At 39.5% G+C, this 13659-nt stretch overlaps 1 protein-coding gene across 1 annotated transcript in view; it reads left to right on the top strand.

Annotated features, from left to right (window-relative positions):
* The window catches only part of LOC108440704 (pro-neuregulin-3, membrane-bound isoform), a 553144-nt gene that overhangs the window by 510717 nt on the left and 28768 nt on the right, over positions 1 to 13659 (top strand). The window contains exons 5-6 of the mRNA XM_017719726.2: positions 6108 to 6210; positions 8925 to 9051. Of these exons, the coding sequence (XP_017575215.1) occupies positions 6108 to 6210; positions 8925 to 9051 (230 nt within the window). The remainder of the gene's footprint in view (positions 1 to 6107; positions 6211 to 8924; positions 9052 to 13659) is intronic.

Raw genomic sequence — 13659 nt, 5'->3', positions numbered from 1 at the left:
TCATTGGTAAGTTGTAACCCCCAATTTCACCAATCAGGAATAAGCTATAGGGGTATTATCACTATTCTATAATTCCACTATCCTGCTGAACACACAAGAAGATGATTTGCTTTTAAAGCAGCCAGCAAATGAAATGCATTGAAGTTTTTATTGGATAGATGGATGGGGCGTGTACATAGATGCCACTGGGGCAGTACCCCTCTTGTTACTGGGGTGGGACCCTCAAAGGTTCCTCAAAGAACAGAGCTGAACCATAATCCACTGAAATGATATTTTTTAAGATGTACTGACTCCACACACCCCGTCTCGCCTCCAGGCTTTTATTTCACTGTTCTGTTGTATAACATAGGATAGGATATGAAAAAAATATATGAAAAACTTATTTAAGGTACAAAAGTGGACCTTTAAACCACTGTACATTGTTTGTACTTTGATGAAATAACAGATGTACGTACTCTCTCCCTTTATTTCTAACAGTTTATGTATATAGAGCATCATAGACTAGTTTGTGCGCATGGTTTTTAGGGACAAACACATACTATTTGGCACTGAAACCTGCCACAAAAGGCTTAATATAACTGGGCCAGATGAATAGCAGCCCTGAATTCATGGGAAAAAAAGAGCAGTTCTTATTTGTCTTTGGTAATTTTTCCATTAACAGCCTCCTGAATTAACAGCATAGTGTTGTGAGGAAAAACGCTACTCACTATGGTTGCATGGAGCCCAGCGTTCGCCACCATGTAATTGAGATAAATTACCCATTCTCTCCAAGCCATTATTCCAGTGTTCTTAATGAAACACTGGTGGAGGTCAGTTGTGTTAATGCGGTGCTACTTTTCAGGCATCTGAAAATGAAACAATTCCGTTATGGCAGATTAGGATTTTAATTGTATGGCCTAGATGCTAAAGTTAAACTTCCATAGGGTTTCAACATGAGAAACTAAAACAACAACAGAAACACTGAGCCCAGAGTCAGTAGAATGTTATATACACTGAATTTTTCAGTGTCCACTTATTCAGTAGAAACACACTGACTTATTCCGATACACTGCAAAAAAATCTAGACAAGTAGACCTTTTACTTGTTTTGAGTAATTTTATTAAGTTAAACGATCTCACTGTATTGGCAGACAATTTCACCTATTATAGGAAATATTCTTAAAACCAGAAAAAAGATCTGCCAGTAGAGTGAAATCATTTTACTTCATAAAATTACTTTAATCAAGTACAAAATGTCTAGAAAGAAGTTTTATCATTGTATAATATTTACACAGCCCTCTCAAAATGAGAAATATTAGATATTTAGACTAGATTTAGTTTTTTAATTTTAGTGGGGGATAAACAGAAGATTAAAGCATTTAATTAAAATTTGTAGAGGAAATGGGACTCAGTAACAATCATGCAAGTCCTGGTAGATACCAAAACTCTCCATCAACTAGTACTTGCATGTTTGAAAGAAAGGAGAAAATGAAACTTCAGATCTGAAAAAATTCATATCAATCTTTCCACTCTGAGAAAATGTAACGGTGAGGAACGATGATGAGGCGGACACATACGCTGAGAGAAGCGAGATTTATTAGGGAAATCCATCATCAGGGTCTGGACAGTCCAGGGTCAAAGAGCCAACACAGACAGATTGGGGGACAGACATGATGAAAAGAAAAACAGAATAAATACGCAACTGAAGCCAGAAGAACAAAAAATATACTACAAAGACCTGCAAACAACTAGGGAAAAATCTGGGCTTAAATAAAGAGACAACAAGGGTTAATAAGACACGGGTGATAAAAACAGGGGGTACAATTAAGGGCAGGGTCTGGAAACAAGGGGGCAGGACCAGGAAAAACAAGTAAGCAAAACAAAAGAACATGGAGGACTGGGAGGGGCCAATCGTGACAGAAAACAGCTCAACGCTATGAGTCTGAATCTGATTTTGTTGAAAACAATGGAAGCTGTAATATAGGCCAAGGATGGAGATGCTACATGTTTTCTGCTTTTTATCTGCGTAACATTGAGTGAGCTGGAGATGAAGCAGGACACAAGTGCGAGCTGCTTTTATAGAAGTCCATGGCAGAAACCGAAGCAATGAGCAGGCAAAACAAGAACATGAGAAAATAAACAGGAAATGAAACAGAACTAAGAGGCAAAACTAAAGCAACGACAACGCTACAACTGATCTATGAACAATCCAGACATGCCCGCCATTCACATTCATAATATCAAGCAAAGACAAACCTGAAACAAGGGGTTTATACACACTGAGAACATAAACAAGACACACCTGGGAGCAATTGCTGGGCAGGATCTAAGCTCAAGACACAGGTGTGACCAAAGGAAGGAGCTGGAAACCAAAACAAAAGCACATGGAAGATGTCAACAAAAGCACATGACACTGGAAAACAAGAAAACAAAGAAAGAGACGGACAAAGCCAGAGAGGACATTATAGCCTGACTCTGCAAAATGAATCACTTACGATTAACGGTCATTTTTACTGGAAATGAAATTAATGACAGATGAGCTTTTGCTCTGTACTGTAGGTTTCAGAGGTTATGGAGAAGGCTCAGCAATTAGCTCTGTGAACTCAAAGAACCTAGACCAGAAGTTTTGATCTAATCCAACTTCCTTTCTCCATCATTTGTCAATGCACTTTATTTTACACTCTTTCTCCTCTCAGATCTGTGAAAAGCGTTATGAAATTTAAGAAATAAATGCCTGGAGGAAAAAATGATGTGCTAATAGAGTCTGGGGATTTCACTCGATGAGATTACTTAGAATGAGTAAAAAAATATCCAGAAATGGGCCGAATCATCCAGGCGATCCCTGCCGCGCTGGGCGAAACCATGCACCATGTGGGGAGAAATATTAGATTTGTTGGCTATAATTTCTGCAATTTCCACTTCTTAACGTATCACTTTAGACACAAAAGTAGAGAAGAGGTGCTGATGCATGGAAAGAGGTGCATTGTGGGAAGAGCAGTTGGGTTAATGCGTGACCTCCTGTCCCAGAGCACCAGAGCCACTGTGAGAAGGCATAGGGTCCTTAGGCTGTCTTGAAAAAAGAGGAAATGGAGGCAGAAAAGTTGACATTAGTGTTATAATTAGGACACAAATCGAATTTAATTCAGTTTTCCCGTTTCCCAAATGTAGTCAATTAAGCACAACATGCTCAGTCCTTCTGTGCTCAAGCTAAAAAGCTAATGTAACTAACAAGCTGCATTATGAAGCTTGTACCAGTTCCACAAATTGCATTCCTAAATCATCATAGACTCTCTCCCAACATGCGTGGTGTTGTTAAGTAATCTCAAATAGACTTGCTTATGTGTTTTTTGACAGAGTTTAGAAAAAGCATAAATTAAAACTACACCAGAAAAGGATGTTGCTGCCAAACTCCGGCTAATGGGAACAGTAGGGTACTCATATGGTCTGTTGTCTTGGTTGTTGTGGTGGTCTCCAGAGTAAAATTTTTGATTTTAAAGGATAACCTCCTTAGATTAGAGTTGCTTTTGAAAAACTACAAGCACTTTGTGGAGGGTACTTGAGGTTGAGCCTTAAGGGCTATTTGATTTATTTGTGTAATGCCTGCTGGGTACTGTAGTGAAAGAACACTGGATGAACACAATGCTCTCCTATGGAGCCCTGCTGATGACACACTGTAGAAATAAGTGACCACAATTTAGTAAGGCATGATTTCATTCGCACTCCTTACTAAGCCATGGCCACACGTTATTTTAATTTGTCTGGGATGTCACCAGCAAGGCTCCATAGAATACAGTATAACAACAATGACAAATGTCCATTTAACACGACATTATACAACCTAAACTACATGTTGAAATGAAGGGTTTAATTGCAAAAACACAGAAACACTTTCTGCACAGTTGGCTATATTTCTCTACCACATTATGAGGACATTTCTCTTTATACGTTGCATTTGGCTGGACCTTTGTGTCCTGAAGGCTAGTTCGAGCCTAGTCCTGTGGAGCCAGTCGTGATCTCAAACCGAGAATAGGGGCAACCATAGATCTTTTGGGGCTAAATGTGGGTGGGAACATTGCTGGTTGGAACAAACTGAGTAAATTTCCATCCAATCCAACACTGAACCACTGAACATGACATTTTACAAAACATTCTGTAGACTGTGCAATAGCTTTAGAAGATAGAAGAAGCTGATAATGGGTTACCAGCAGCTGTCCATGACCTCTGTCATTCATAGTCGAGACAATACAGTCAAACGTTATGTGGAAAGAACTGGCAGCCAAGTTTCAGAAAAGATGAGCTCTCTTATTTGTATTCGAGCTAAACGATGTGCTGTCATGCCCATTAAAAAGCATGCAAAAAGAACACCCATTACCGACGGTACTTAATAATAAAAATACAGGGTGTCCTAAAAATTTGACATCATTTGCGATGTGCATATCTCAGTAACTACATGTCCTAGTCAAACAAAATTAAATAGGCTTCATGCTGAACAGTACAAGATTTCGAAGTTCGAACAAGAAATTCAGAGGGATGTAGGTTTTAGAACTGATTTCACAGCTTCACAAATGTTCAATATGCGCACCGCCTGTGACACGACACACGCCAAGTCAGTAGTCCAGCTCCTACCAAGCACAGGTTTCCAGAGATGGTCTTCTTGCAGACTTCCTAGTGTTTGGCAAAAATGTTTCTCGAACGTGATTGACGATGTCTTCCGATACTGGTTGTTCCAGATCCCTTTGCCCAGTACAGACAGCCTCCCTCATTGAATTTTTTGTGCCATGTCTAAATCTGCTTCCCAGTTGGTGCATTTTTATTGATTTTTTTTTTTGAACACTTCTGTTTGACTGTGTTTGAGCATATTCTAACACACAAAATGCCTCTTCATGTCTAGTGAACGTCTGAAGAACTGAAGAAAACATTCCAAATTAAACTTGGTTAGTTTTTACACACTGTGCTACAATTTGAGATCATTTAAGGGAGAATGTTATGTTGGCTATGTTATTAGACTATGAAATGATGTCCATTTTTTTGGGACTCCCTGTATGAAATCACCAACCACCAAGTCTTCCACATATTGAATTGAAAAGGAAGGTCCACATAATTCAGGGACTTGGGGATGGGTTTTAGAGTGACATGCCCATGTTCGTGGAAATTCCAACACCAAACACTGAAAGTCCACAATGTCGTCCCCCCAGATGTGTGCTCTCATCACAAGATCACATCTGGCCCTGCAAGACTAGTTACAGCCATCCACTGTATGACATGCTGCCATATATAAAAACAAACGCTGCTAAAAATCTTAGTCACAACAATCCTGAAGCCTAAATTTTGCTGTCAGATAAAACGGAATAAAACATGCTTGAGTTTGAGATTTTGGTCCATTTTAACGGGTTCATTTTGCCTGTTAAGTGAGCTGCGACACACGTATCCATTGATGGTCCATTTCGCCTTTATGATTTTACCATTAATTTAGCTGAATTATTGTAAAGATTATTAAAGCTTCCTTTGTCCCTTCCAGCCGCAATTACAGCCGCAATTACGACTTTTCCATTAAAATGAAATCATCGTATTTCTCGTCACACCGGCTCGGTGTTGTGCCCACATTCATCACCGTCGCCGTTGTGAATGTGATTTTTTGTAGCACCTTTCTTGTAAAGCCTGTTGTGCCTGAGCATAATCTGATTGATTGCCTATTAATATCTGTGAAGCCGAGCATGATTTACTATTCATATGAGAAGAGACAGCTGCCATTTTTCATGCTTAATGGTGTCCATTAAGACTTTAAGTCTTCTCCAGTGGCGCCAGTCCCCATGGAGGAAAAACATCCATTACTCTGCTGCTACCAATCAGCCTCTTTCAGGACTCGATTTCCCACCATGTTGATTTGATGGTAGTGTTCCCTGGCAATGACATGGTGCATTATCTCGGACCATAAACCAGCATTTTGACCATTAAAATGCATACATGCCCTTCTGTGTATGTAAAGCTCCATTTTATTCCTCAAATTACCTCTGTTTCATGTACGTAGTATTTTAGGAACTGCTGCTACATTCTGAAGGCAGGCATGCTCTGCTTTGGCTCATCTCAATGTTCTTTCTGATGTTCTGCTGTGTCTGTAATCCTAAACAGAGAGCAAGGAGGTGTACAAGAGGCAAGTGCTGTCAATCACATGCATCGCCATGGGAATCAGCTTTCTGGGAACACTCTGTATGGCTCTCTACTGCCGGAACAAGTGAGTATATCTCGGAATTTGCAGACGTCTGCTATGCTCCTGAAACCGTAACAGCTGAAGGAGAGGTCATTCTAACAACCTCTGGCAAGGAGTAGACTAGAAACATAACAATTTGAAGGCAGGACAGGGTTTTCTCGGAAAGTAGCTGCTGCGTTGGATTCTGTCTTCAAAACCAGCTTTGAATTAGACGTTTTGGTGGGTCTAGTGTAGCTGGTGCTGAATAACATAGCCTTTCTTTGATCGTGCTCAAGACAGCAGCCCTTTTGTCCACCTGGAACATTGATTCAGTTCACCTGTTACAGTCACCTGATTCAGTCACCTGATTCAGTCACCTGATTCAGTCACCTGTTACAGAGGTTTTAAATGGAAGGGAGCACAAAAACAGCCAGATATCTGTAGTTAGCTTCATATTAATAGCATTCACATCTTGAGTATCATTGTTTACTTCTGATTACATAGTTCAGTGCCAGATTTGATCACTAGTCTTAACCTCATTGCTAGTTTTTGGAAAATGTATCCCCGTTGTGTTTTATCAAGTCATAGAAAACAAACATGACGAGCTGGAAGACTTGCCAGTTAGCATAATGGAATTGCTGGGAAATGTATCTTGCTGGAAAAAGCAATATAGATCAGCATACTGTATGGTCAACAGCCAAACCAACAACAGTTGTGTTTTGGGTGCGTCTATGCTGGTCAGCCAATGGAAGTCAATATGCCTATCACCACCGAAACCAGCAAATGTTGTGGATGCTGGTATGCTGGTCAACCAGCAAGACTATGCCAGGTGACCAGCTAAACCAGTATCACACCAGCAGTAGACCTGCTTAGACTAGCATGAAGTTAGTGCTGGAAAATGTGCTTTGGTTATCATCCTTTTTTTGCCTGATTATTTGTTGTTTTTTTAGAATATTTTAGCTTAAAAATTCAAAATCTGTTCACAGAAAACAGAGATGGCAAGTTAAAGTAGGCATCGTGCTGAAAGATGAGGCTGCTTCATTAAAACAGTTGAAGTAACTTAATATATTGTATAATGTTCTCCTCTCTGATTCTCTTACTTTTGTACAATGACTGCTGATTGAATTGAACACAAAGTGTGTGCTGGTTAACAATATGGCCATGTGTAGGCAGCTTCATGCTAATAGCATTCCCAATGTGAGGATATTTGGACACTTTTGACCAGGATGCCTCTTGTGGTCGCTCTACTCTATTAATAGTGTCTGTAAGATGTGTACTTTTTATTTGTATTTATTTATTTAGTTAGTCATTTTTTTTACTTTTTGAAGAAGCATTTTACCTTCATTTATATTCTGTTGACGCATGTGGCAAGATAACGGATGGAACTTGCCAGTTAGAATCAGGGGTGCTGAAATATGGTGCTGTTGAGCATCTGCAAGCTCAAAATATATGCAGATATGTGTTTAGCTTCACAATAATAGCATTCACAACATGAGGGTAGTCGGACACTTGATCACTTAGTTCAGGATGCCTCGTGCAATCATTCTAACCTATTAATAGAGTCTACAGAAAGTGTACTTTGATTTTTTTTAATGTTTTAAGAAACATTTTACCTTAACATTGAAATTGTGTTTACATTTCCCAGATGTGACACGTTAAAGGATGGAACTTGCCAGTTAGAACTGGCTGTTGAGCACGTGCTAGTTCAAAATATATAGCATCCACAGTGTATGTATTGTTGTGTTCTTCTGACTTGACTTGATCACTAGTCAAACCCCCATTTTCTAAAATCTGGACAATATGTGCTCTAATTAATGGAGACATTTACTTTAAATGGAAATTGTGTTCACAAAAATACACGCGACTAGTCCAAACAACGTCTGTAGTGTTCTCTACACTGTTACCTTTTACAGTCAGCTTAGGTTTCACTGGATATAAAGGTGTGTGCTAGTTCAAAATAGAGCCAAAGATGTGTTAAAATCATTGAAACCCATTGCTTAGTTCAGCACGCTACAGTTGATCAGTAGTCTTAACTTTATTGATAGCATGTAGAAGATGTTTTACCTCGGATATGAACATTCTGCTCACAAAAACACACGGCAAGTTGAAGGATGGAACTAATTAGCCTCATGGGGTGCTGAAAGATGAGACTTTGAAACGTTTGTTTCAAAAAAGATGTCACACAGCCAGTGTGAATCGCAACCCTCTTCATTATCTGCGTGCCACGCCGCTAACTTCAAAGCAGGCCCACAGACTGTTCGGCCTATGGATCTGGCTGCAGTGGCCAAATATTATGGCTTATTAGCCTGGTTATTTGATCTCAGCGTGGACTGAGGGTCTTTTAAATGCTGATCAAATCTTTTTTAATTTTCTACCTGAAAGCACATAGCCTGGCCCGAGATAGTCGCCGTCTGCCCCTGCCGCTGGACAAACATGGCAGGAATAATAGATGCCTGTCACTCAAGGCTTATGGAGCAGAACAGTGAGAAGAATGGGCGTTCGATTTCAATAAAATTTATATAACGATGTGACTGACTGAGTGACCTGCCGGCTGCAGGATTCAAGCCTTGACGTAGCGCCATTTGAAATGACCTATAATGAATTTATTGCCCAGGAAAACAACTGAATGCCCTTATTTTGGAGCACGGCTTTATAGGTGATATATGTGCATGTATGTGCCTGCACTATGAGTCCATTTGTGAGTGGTAAATGTCTTCATGAATTACCGGATCAAATAATGATGGCTTTGCCCCCTACAGGAGACGAAGGGAAAAGCTCCAAGCCCATCTGAAAGAAAGCCGCAGCCTGAAGAACTACAGCCTTAGCTCGTCTGGCCTGCCATGCAAATCCAGCCTCAGGCCTCATTCCGGCCTGCAGCTGCAAAACGTAAGTACTTGCAATATCCACTCGGCCACACCTTAGGCTTGTAACTGTGCATGTTTCGCAGGCTAAAGATTTTCCACAAGGGGGGAGCTATTCACAGTTATAACTACCATTTTTGCGCACATCATTGAAAGGAAAGAAACCAGCATGAACCCATACCAGCAGGATCCTATAAATGCATGTAGATTTGAGGACTATGGTTGGTTAGTGTAGTGGTTAACGCCTCTGCCTTCTACGCTGTAGACTGGGATTCAATCCCCACCTGGGTAAACACCCTACACTATACCAATAAGAGTCCTTGGGCAAGGCTCCTAACATCGCCTTCACCTACCTGTGTAAAATGATCAAATCTGTAAGTTGCTCTGGATAAGAGCGTCAGGCAAATGCCATAAACGTAAATGACTAATGAAGACATAAACAAAACACTAACGATTCAAACTCAGCCAAACTAGTATCCATCAATACTGTGCTCGAACGGTTATATTTGTTATTTTTTTCTAAGAATATGGAATATTCTTTTGTGTTTTTGCAGAACAATTAAAGAAATAACACTTTTCAACCTGCATTTGAATAGTTCAGCATCAGAAGTTTATCTTTTAGCTTCAGAAAACAAGTGGATATATAGAATCGTCAACAACTTAACAGCAACATCAGAATGTTTAGTATGTAGTGTGTCTACCTTTTGCCTTTATTGTTCAGAAGACTTGCTTTCTATTTTTCAAAGACGTCTGCAGGGATATTTTTCTACACTTCCAAAGTTCAGTCTTAGAACTTCGTTGCATTTTCTGCTCTACATAATCCAAGTAATCCCAAACATGCCCAGTAATGTTTAGATGGTGTTCTTTGTTTTTTTTTTTTCTTTTTTAGATGTGAATCTAGAGTAGAGCTTTTAAAAAGCATTGAGAACTGCGGATCTGATGTGATGAGACAGTTTTGGTGGTCTACCAAGTCTTGCATGGTTCTTAGGAGTCTGTGTAGTTTTTGATAGTTTTATGAACAGTTTTGGAAACTTTATGCTTTAGGATGATTGTATATCCACTAAAATCTCATGAAAAATGAATGACTTGTACTTACTGTTGTTTTGACTGGGAATTAGGCGATTGCCTTTATGGTGTCTGACTTTAGTGGAGTAAAACACATGAATTCTTCAGTCAAAGATATTTTTTAAACTAATTATGCGGTAAGGCTGTTTAATTTGCCCTTTCAGAGAAGAGACAAGTAATTTATGGTCATGATACCAGCACAGGGGTTCATGCCTGATTGTGTATGAATATCAGAAAACCATAGGTGAATGCAACAGTGACTACAACTACTGTCCAATTTCGGAAAGCCAGGTAAAACCTCATAAGAACTGCTTCATTTCCTCATGATAGATAGAGATTAGGCTGAAAAACACTGGAGCATTCCTGTAAACACTTCCACTCATTGCTTACCTGGTTTCATTATTGCATTGTCATCCCAGTTGTGGCCCTGCCCAGTGGCCCACAGCCTCCGAGAGCAGCTCCGGGACAGCAGCCTGTTCATTCACTCGCTCCCCTCCCCTGGGAGGGCTTTGTTCCCATTTATCACCTGCCCAATAGCTTCTGTCGACAGATCCATCTCACGTAAGCCAATCTGGCTTATTTGCATGGCAAACACAGCTGTAATTTGAATGTCAGTCAAACTCAGTGACTCAGGGACGCTTAATCTCACAAGCAATCACACACTCTGTCAGGAGACTTGCAAATGCCAAGCCAACCAATCAAAAACGGTCTGGTGACAAGGATGCTCGCATTTTTCCCCATAGAAGTCACACAAAGACGATCTCAAGACATTTATTGTTTTTCTTTTTTTCTGTCTTTTTCTTGTAACATAAACCTAACATTAAAAAAAAAAATCCAAAACAAAAACCGATGTTTTCTTAAAGTGGTGCTCTGGCCAAAATGAACAATGTAACCATTGCTACATCTGTTGTAAACATGATTATGTAACACAGTACTGCTGCAGTAGTTTCTATACCTTCCACAGCTGCTTTGGGGTTGACAACAATGACTTATCAAAGGAAGATGATGACAAGCTAACAGCTAGTTAGTGAGATTGCTGGCTATCTAGATGACCTTATATCAGCTTGACCTTTATTCTCTGGCTGAAAGGGTGAAAATCTCATCCTTTGACATTCATTTTATGCTGAATGCTGATGGAACTGGTGTGTTTGTTATGATGTTGTCCAAAAACAAATTACACTAATGTTAGCTTGGTGGTATTTGTTAGCCAATAGAAGACTATAGCTTGCTGTCATGCTTGGATAACACCACCGGGATTCTCAGCGGTTTTATGATGACTTCATATGCTTGTGCTGTTCTGTTTCAAGAATGGTTTATCTGTAATACTTACACATCACTGTTGCAGGAAGAAAACCTTGTATCTCCAGAATGGTAACATTACAGGAGAAGGAAAAAACCTACTTTAGTTTTAATGTAAATCAATGGAAGCAGAATTTTCTCCATGTCAGGCATTTTTCAATTATGTCAAAAACTGAAAAACAACAAAAATGGACATGCAGGGTTTTCTTTGGACAAGAGCGATATACACATTGGCCTATTTATTGGACACCTCTATCCTTAAACTCCACCTAAACAAAGGCTGCAACCCTTCTACTGAGGTACAGTTGACCATGAAGAATGGCATCCTCAAATGAAATGAATTCTAAATGGTTTATCGGAATCCTACAGCAGGGAATTCTGTATAGTCACTAGCATGTAAACAAAGTCATTGAGAATGGTTGGACGTGAAATGCGGCGTCCAAGGCAAATTTGCAGAGTCAGAATTGTTCCCAGTGCTGGTGATAGGAACCAGACATCTGAAGAGCTTAATACCTCTAAAAGCTCCCTAACAGGCCATGAGGGATGACATGTGCTGGTTTTAGAAACACTGCCTGATGTCTGAGGCATTGTTGTTATGGCAATTTTGAGAAGCCAAAAACAAAATTTTTAATCATATTGTCATTTTGGAGACACACATTCAGGTGTTCTAAGGCAAAAATATCCCCAAAGAAGACTTAATTTTCAGATTTACCATTATTTTACCATCATTGGCATTACATATAAAACCACGCAGGCTTAATGGTTTTAAAATAGCTGCATCTGTGTTGTAGACATCACGTCATCTGGTTGCTATCAGTGATGACTGAATTATGTAGAAATATCTGTGAAATTTTGAGTACATTTTGCATATGTCCAAAATAAATAAATCTAAATAAATGAATCTGTTTTCTTTACACTATATTTGAAGGGTACCTGTATATGAGCTTTGAAATCTACACATAAGCACTGAATGTTGTATCTATAAAACAATACTTGTATATTTATGATCAGCTTCTGCCAGTAATTACACCATGACATTAGATGTATTATATAGTGAATGGCATTGTTTACATACAGTATAAGGGGTTTTAAACTGATGGACTGTGATGAAGCATAATTTAGTGGTTCAACAGAAACCTTGTTAAAGGAAAGTTGAAATTTTGTACTTGTAGATCTGTAAAATTGGCAAATAGATAGACTGAGCTTGGAAAGTGGACAGTGAGAGTATAATATGCTTGCTCCAATTGCATGTGGGCATATGGCTGGTTTAATAGTGCAAATAAGGACATCTTTTCCATGTGGCTACTCTTGCCCAAGGGTCAGAGCAGTTGAGCACCTTTCCTTGACACAAATGATACGCTTCTGGCTGTAAACCAATTACTGTCCAGCCTGCCTGTGGTGTCCCTGGCTTTGTCCATTAAGACAGCTCACCTCCGTTCTTTCCTAGAACTTGCAGGGTACTCGCCAAATGGAAAATGTCTTCCTGAGCACACATCACACAAATCATAAAAGCCTGACCCAAGGTGTCCAGCTAACACGTTAGTGGGCCGGCTGTACCTTCCGCTAGATTAAAACATCCATTACCTCAACACTCTCTCGCCCTTCTGAAGCATAACTGCCCCCTAGAGACATCGCTGCTGCGTTTATTACACCTGATGTAACCTCTGCTTTGTTGGAGTGAATATCTGCATTGATCTGTGTAAAAGATAAGGTCAAGAGTTTTGACCAATATCTTGATTTTTTCTCCTTAGAGTTATTATTTACATATCCAGTGCATTCATTTAACTACACAATATGACATATAAATTAATTTACATGAATTTCAGAATTGTATAGTATTTGGTTTGGTTTTGCTTCAATGACAGTGTACACTCCAGCTGATTGAAATTGGAAATGCAAGCTTGAAAGAACAATTGATGTAGAAAAACCTTGTTAACACAAATAAATAAATAACTACAATAAAATGTATTCATTTGGGCCAGCATTCCATATTGGTTGACACAATAGAAACAACTATAGAAACTACTTGGGACAACATAGCAAAAGTCTAGCAACACCTTAGCAACCACATGGGATAACATCGCACTGGCCTAACAACACTTTAGCAACCACTTGGGACAATATAGCACTGGCCTAACAACACCTTAGCAACCACCTGGAATAACAAAGCACTGGCCAAACAACACCTTAGCAACCACTTGGAACAACATAGCACTGGCCTTAAAACACCTTTGCAACCACCTGGGATAACAGCAAAACTGTACCAACA

Source organism: Pygocentrus nattereri, chromosome 5 (assembly GCF_015220715.1).
Source record: "Pygocentrus nattereri isolate fPygNat1 chromosome 5, fPygNat1.pri, whole genome shotgun sequence".
Classification (NCBI taxonomy): Eukaryota; Metazoa; Chordata; class Actinopteri; order Characiformes; family Serrasalmidae; genus Pygocentrus; species Pygocentrus nattereri.
The sequence above is the reverse complement of the archived record's forward strand: the minus strand, read 5'-3'. Positions and strand labels throughout refer to the sequence as shown.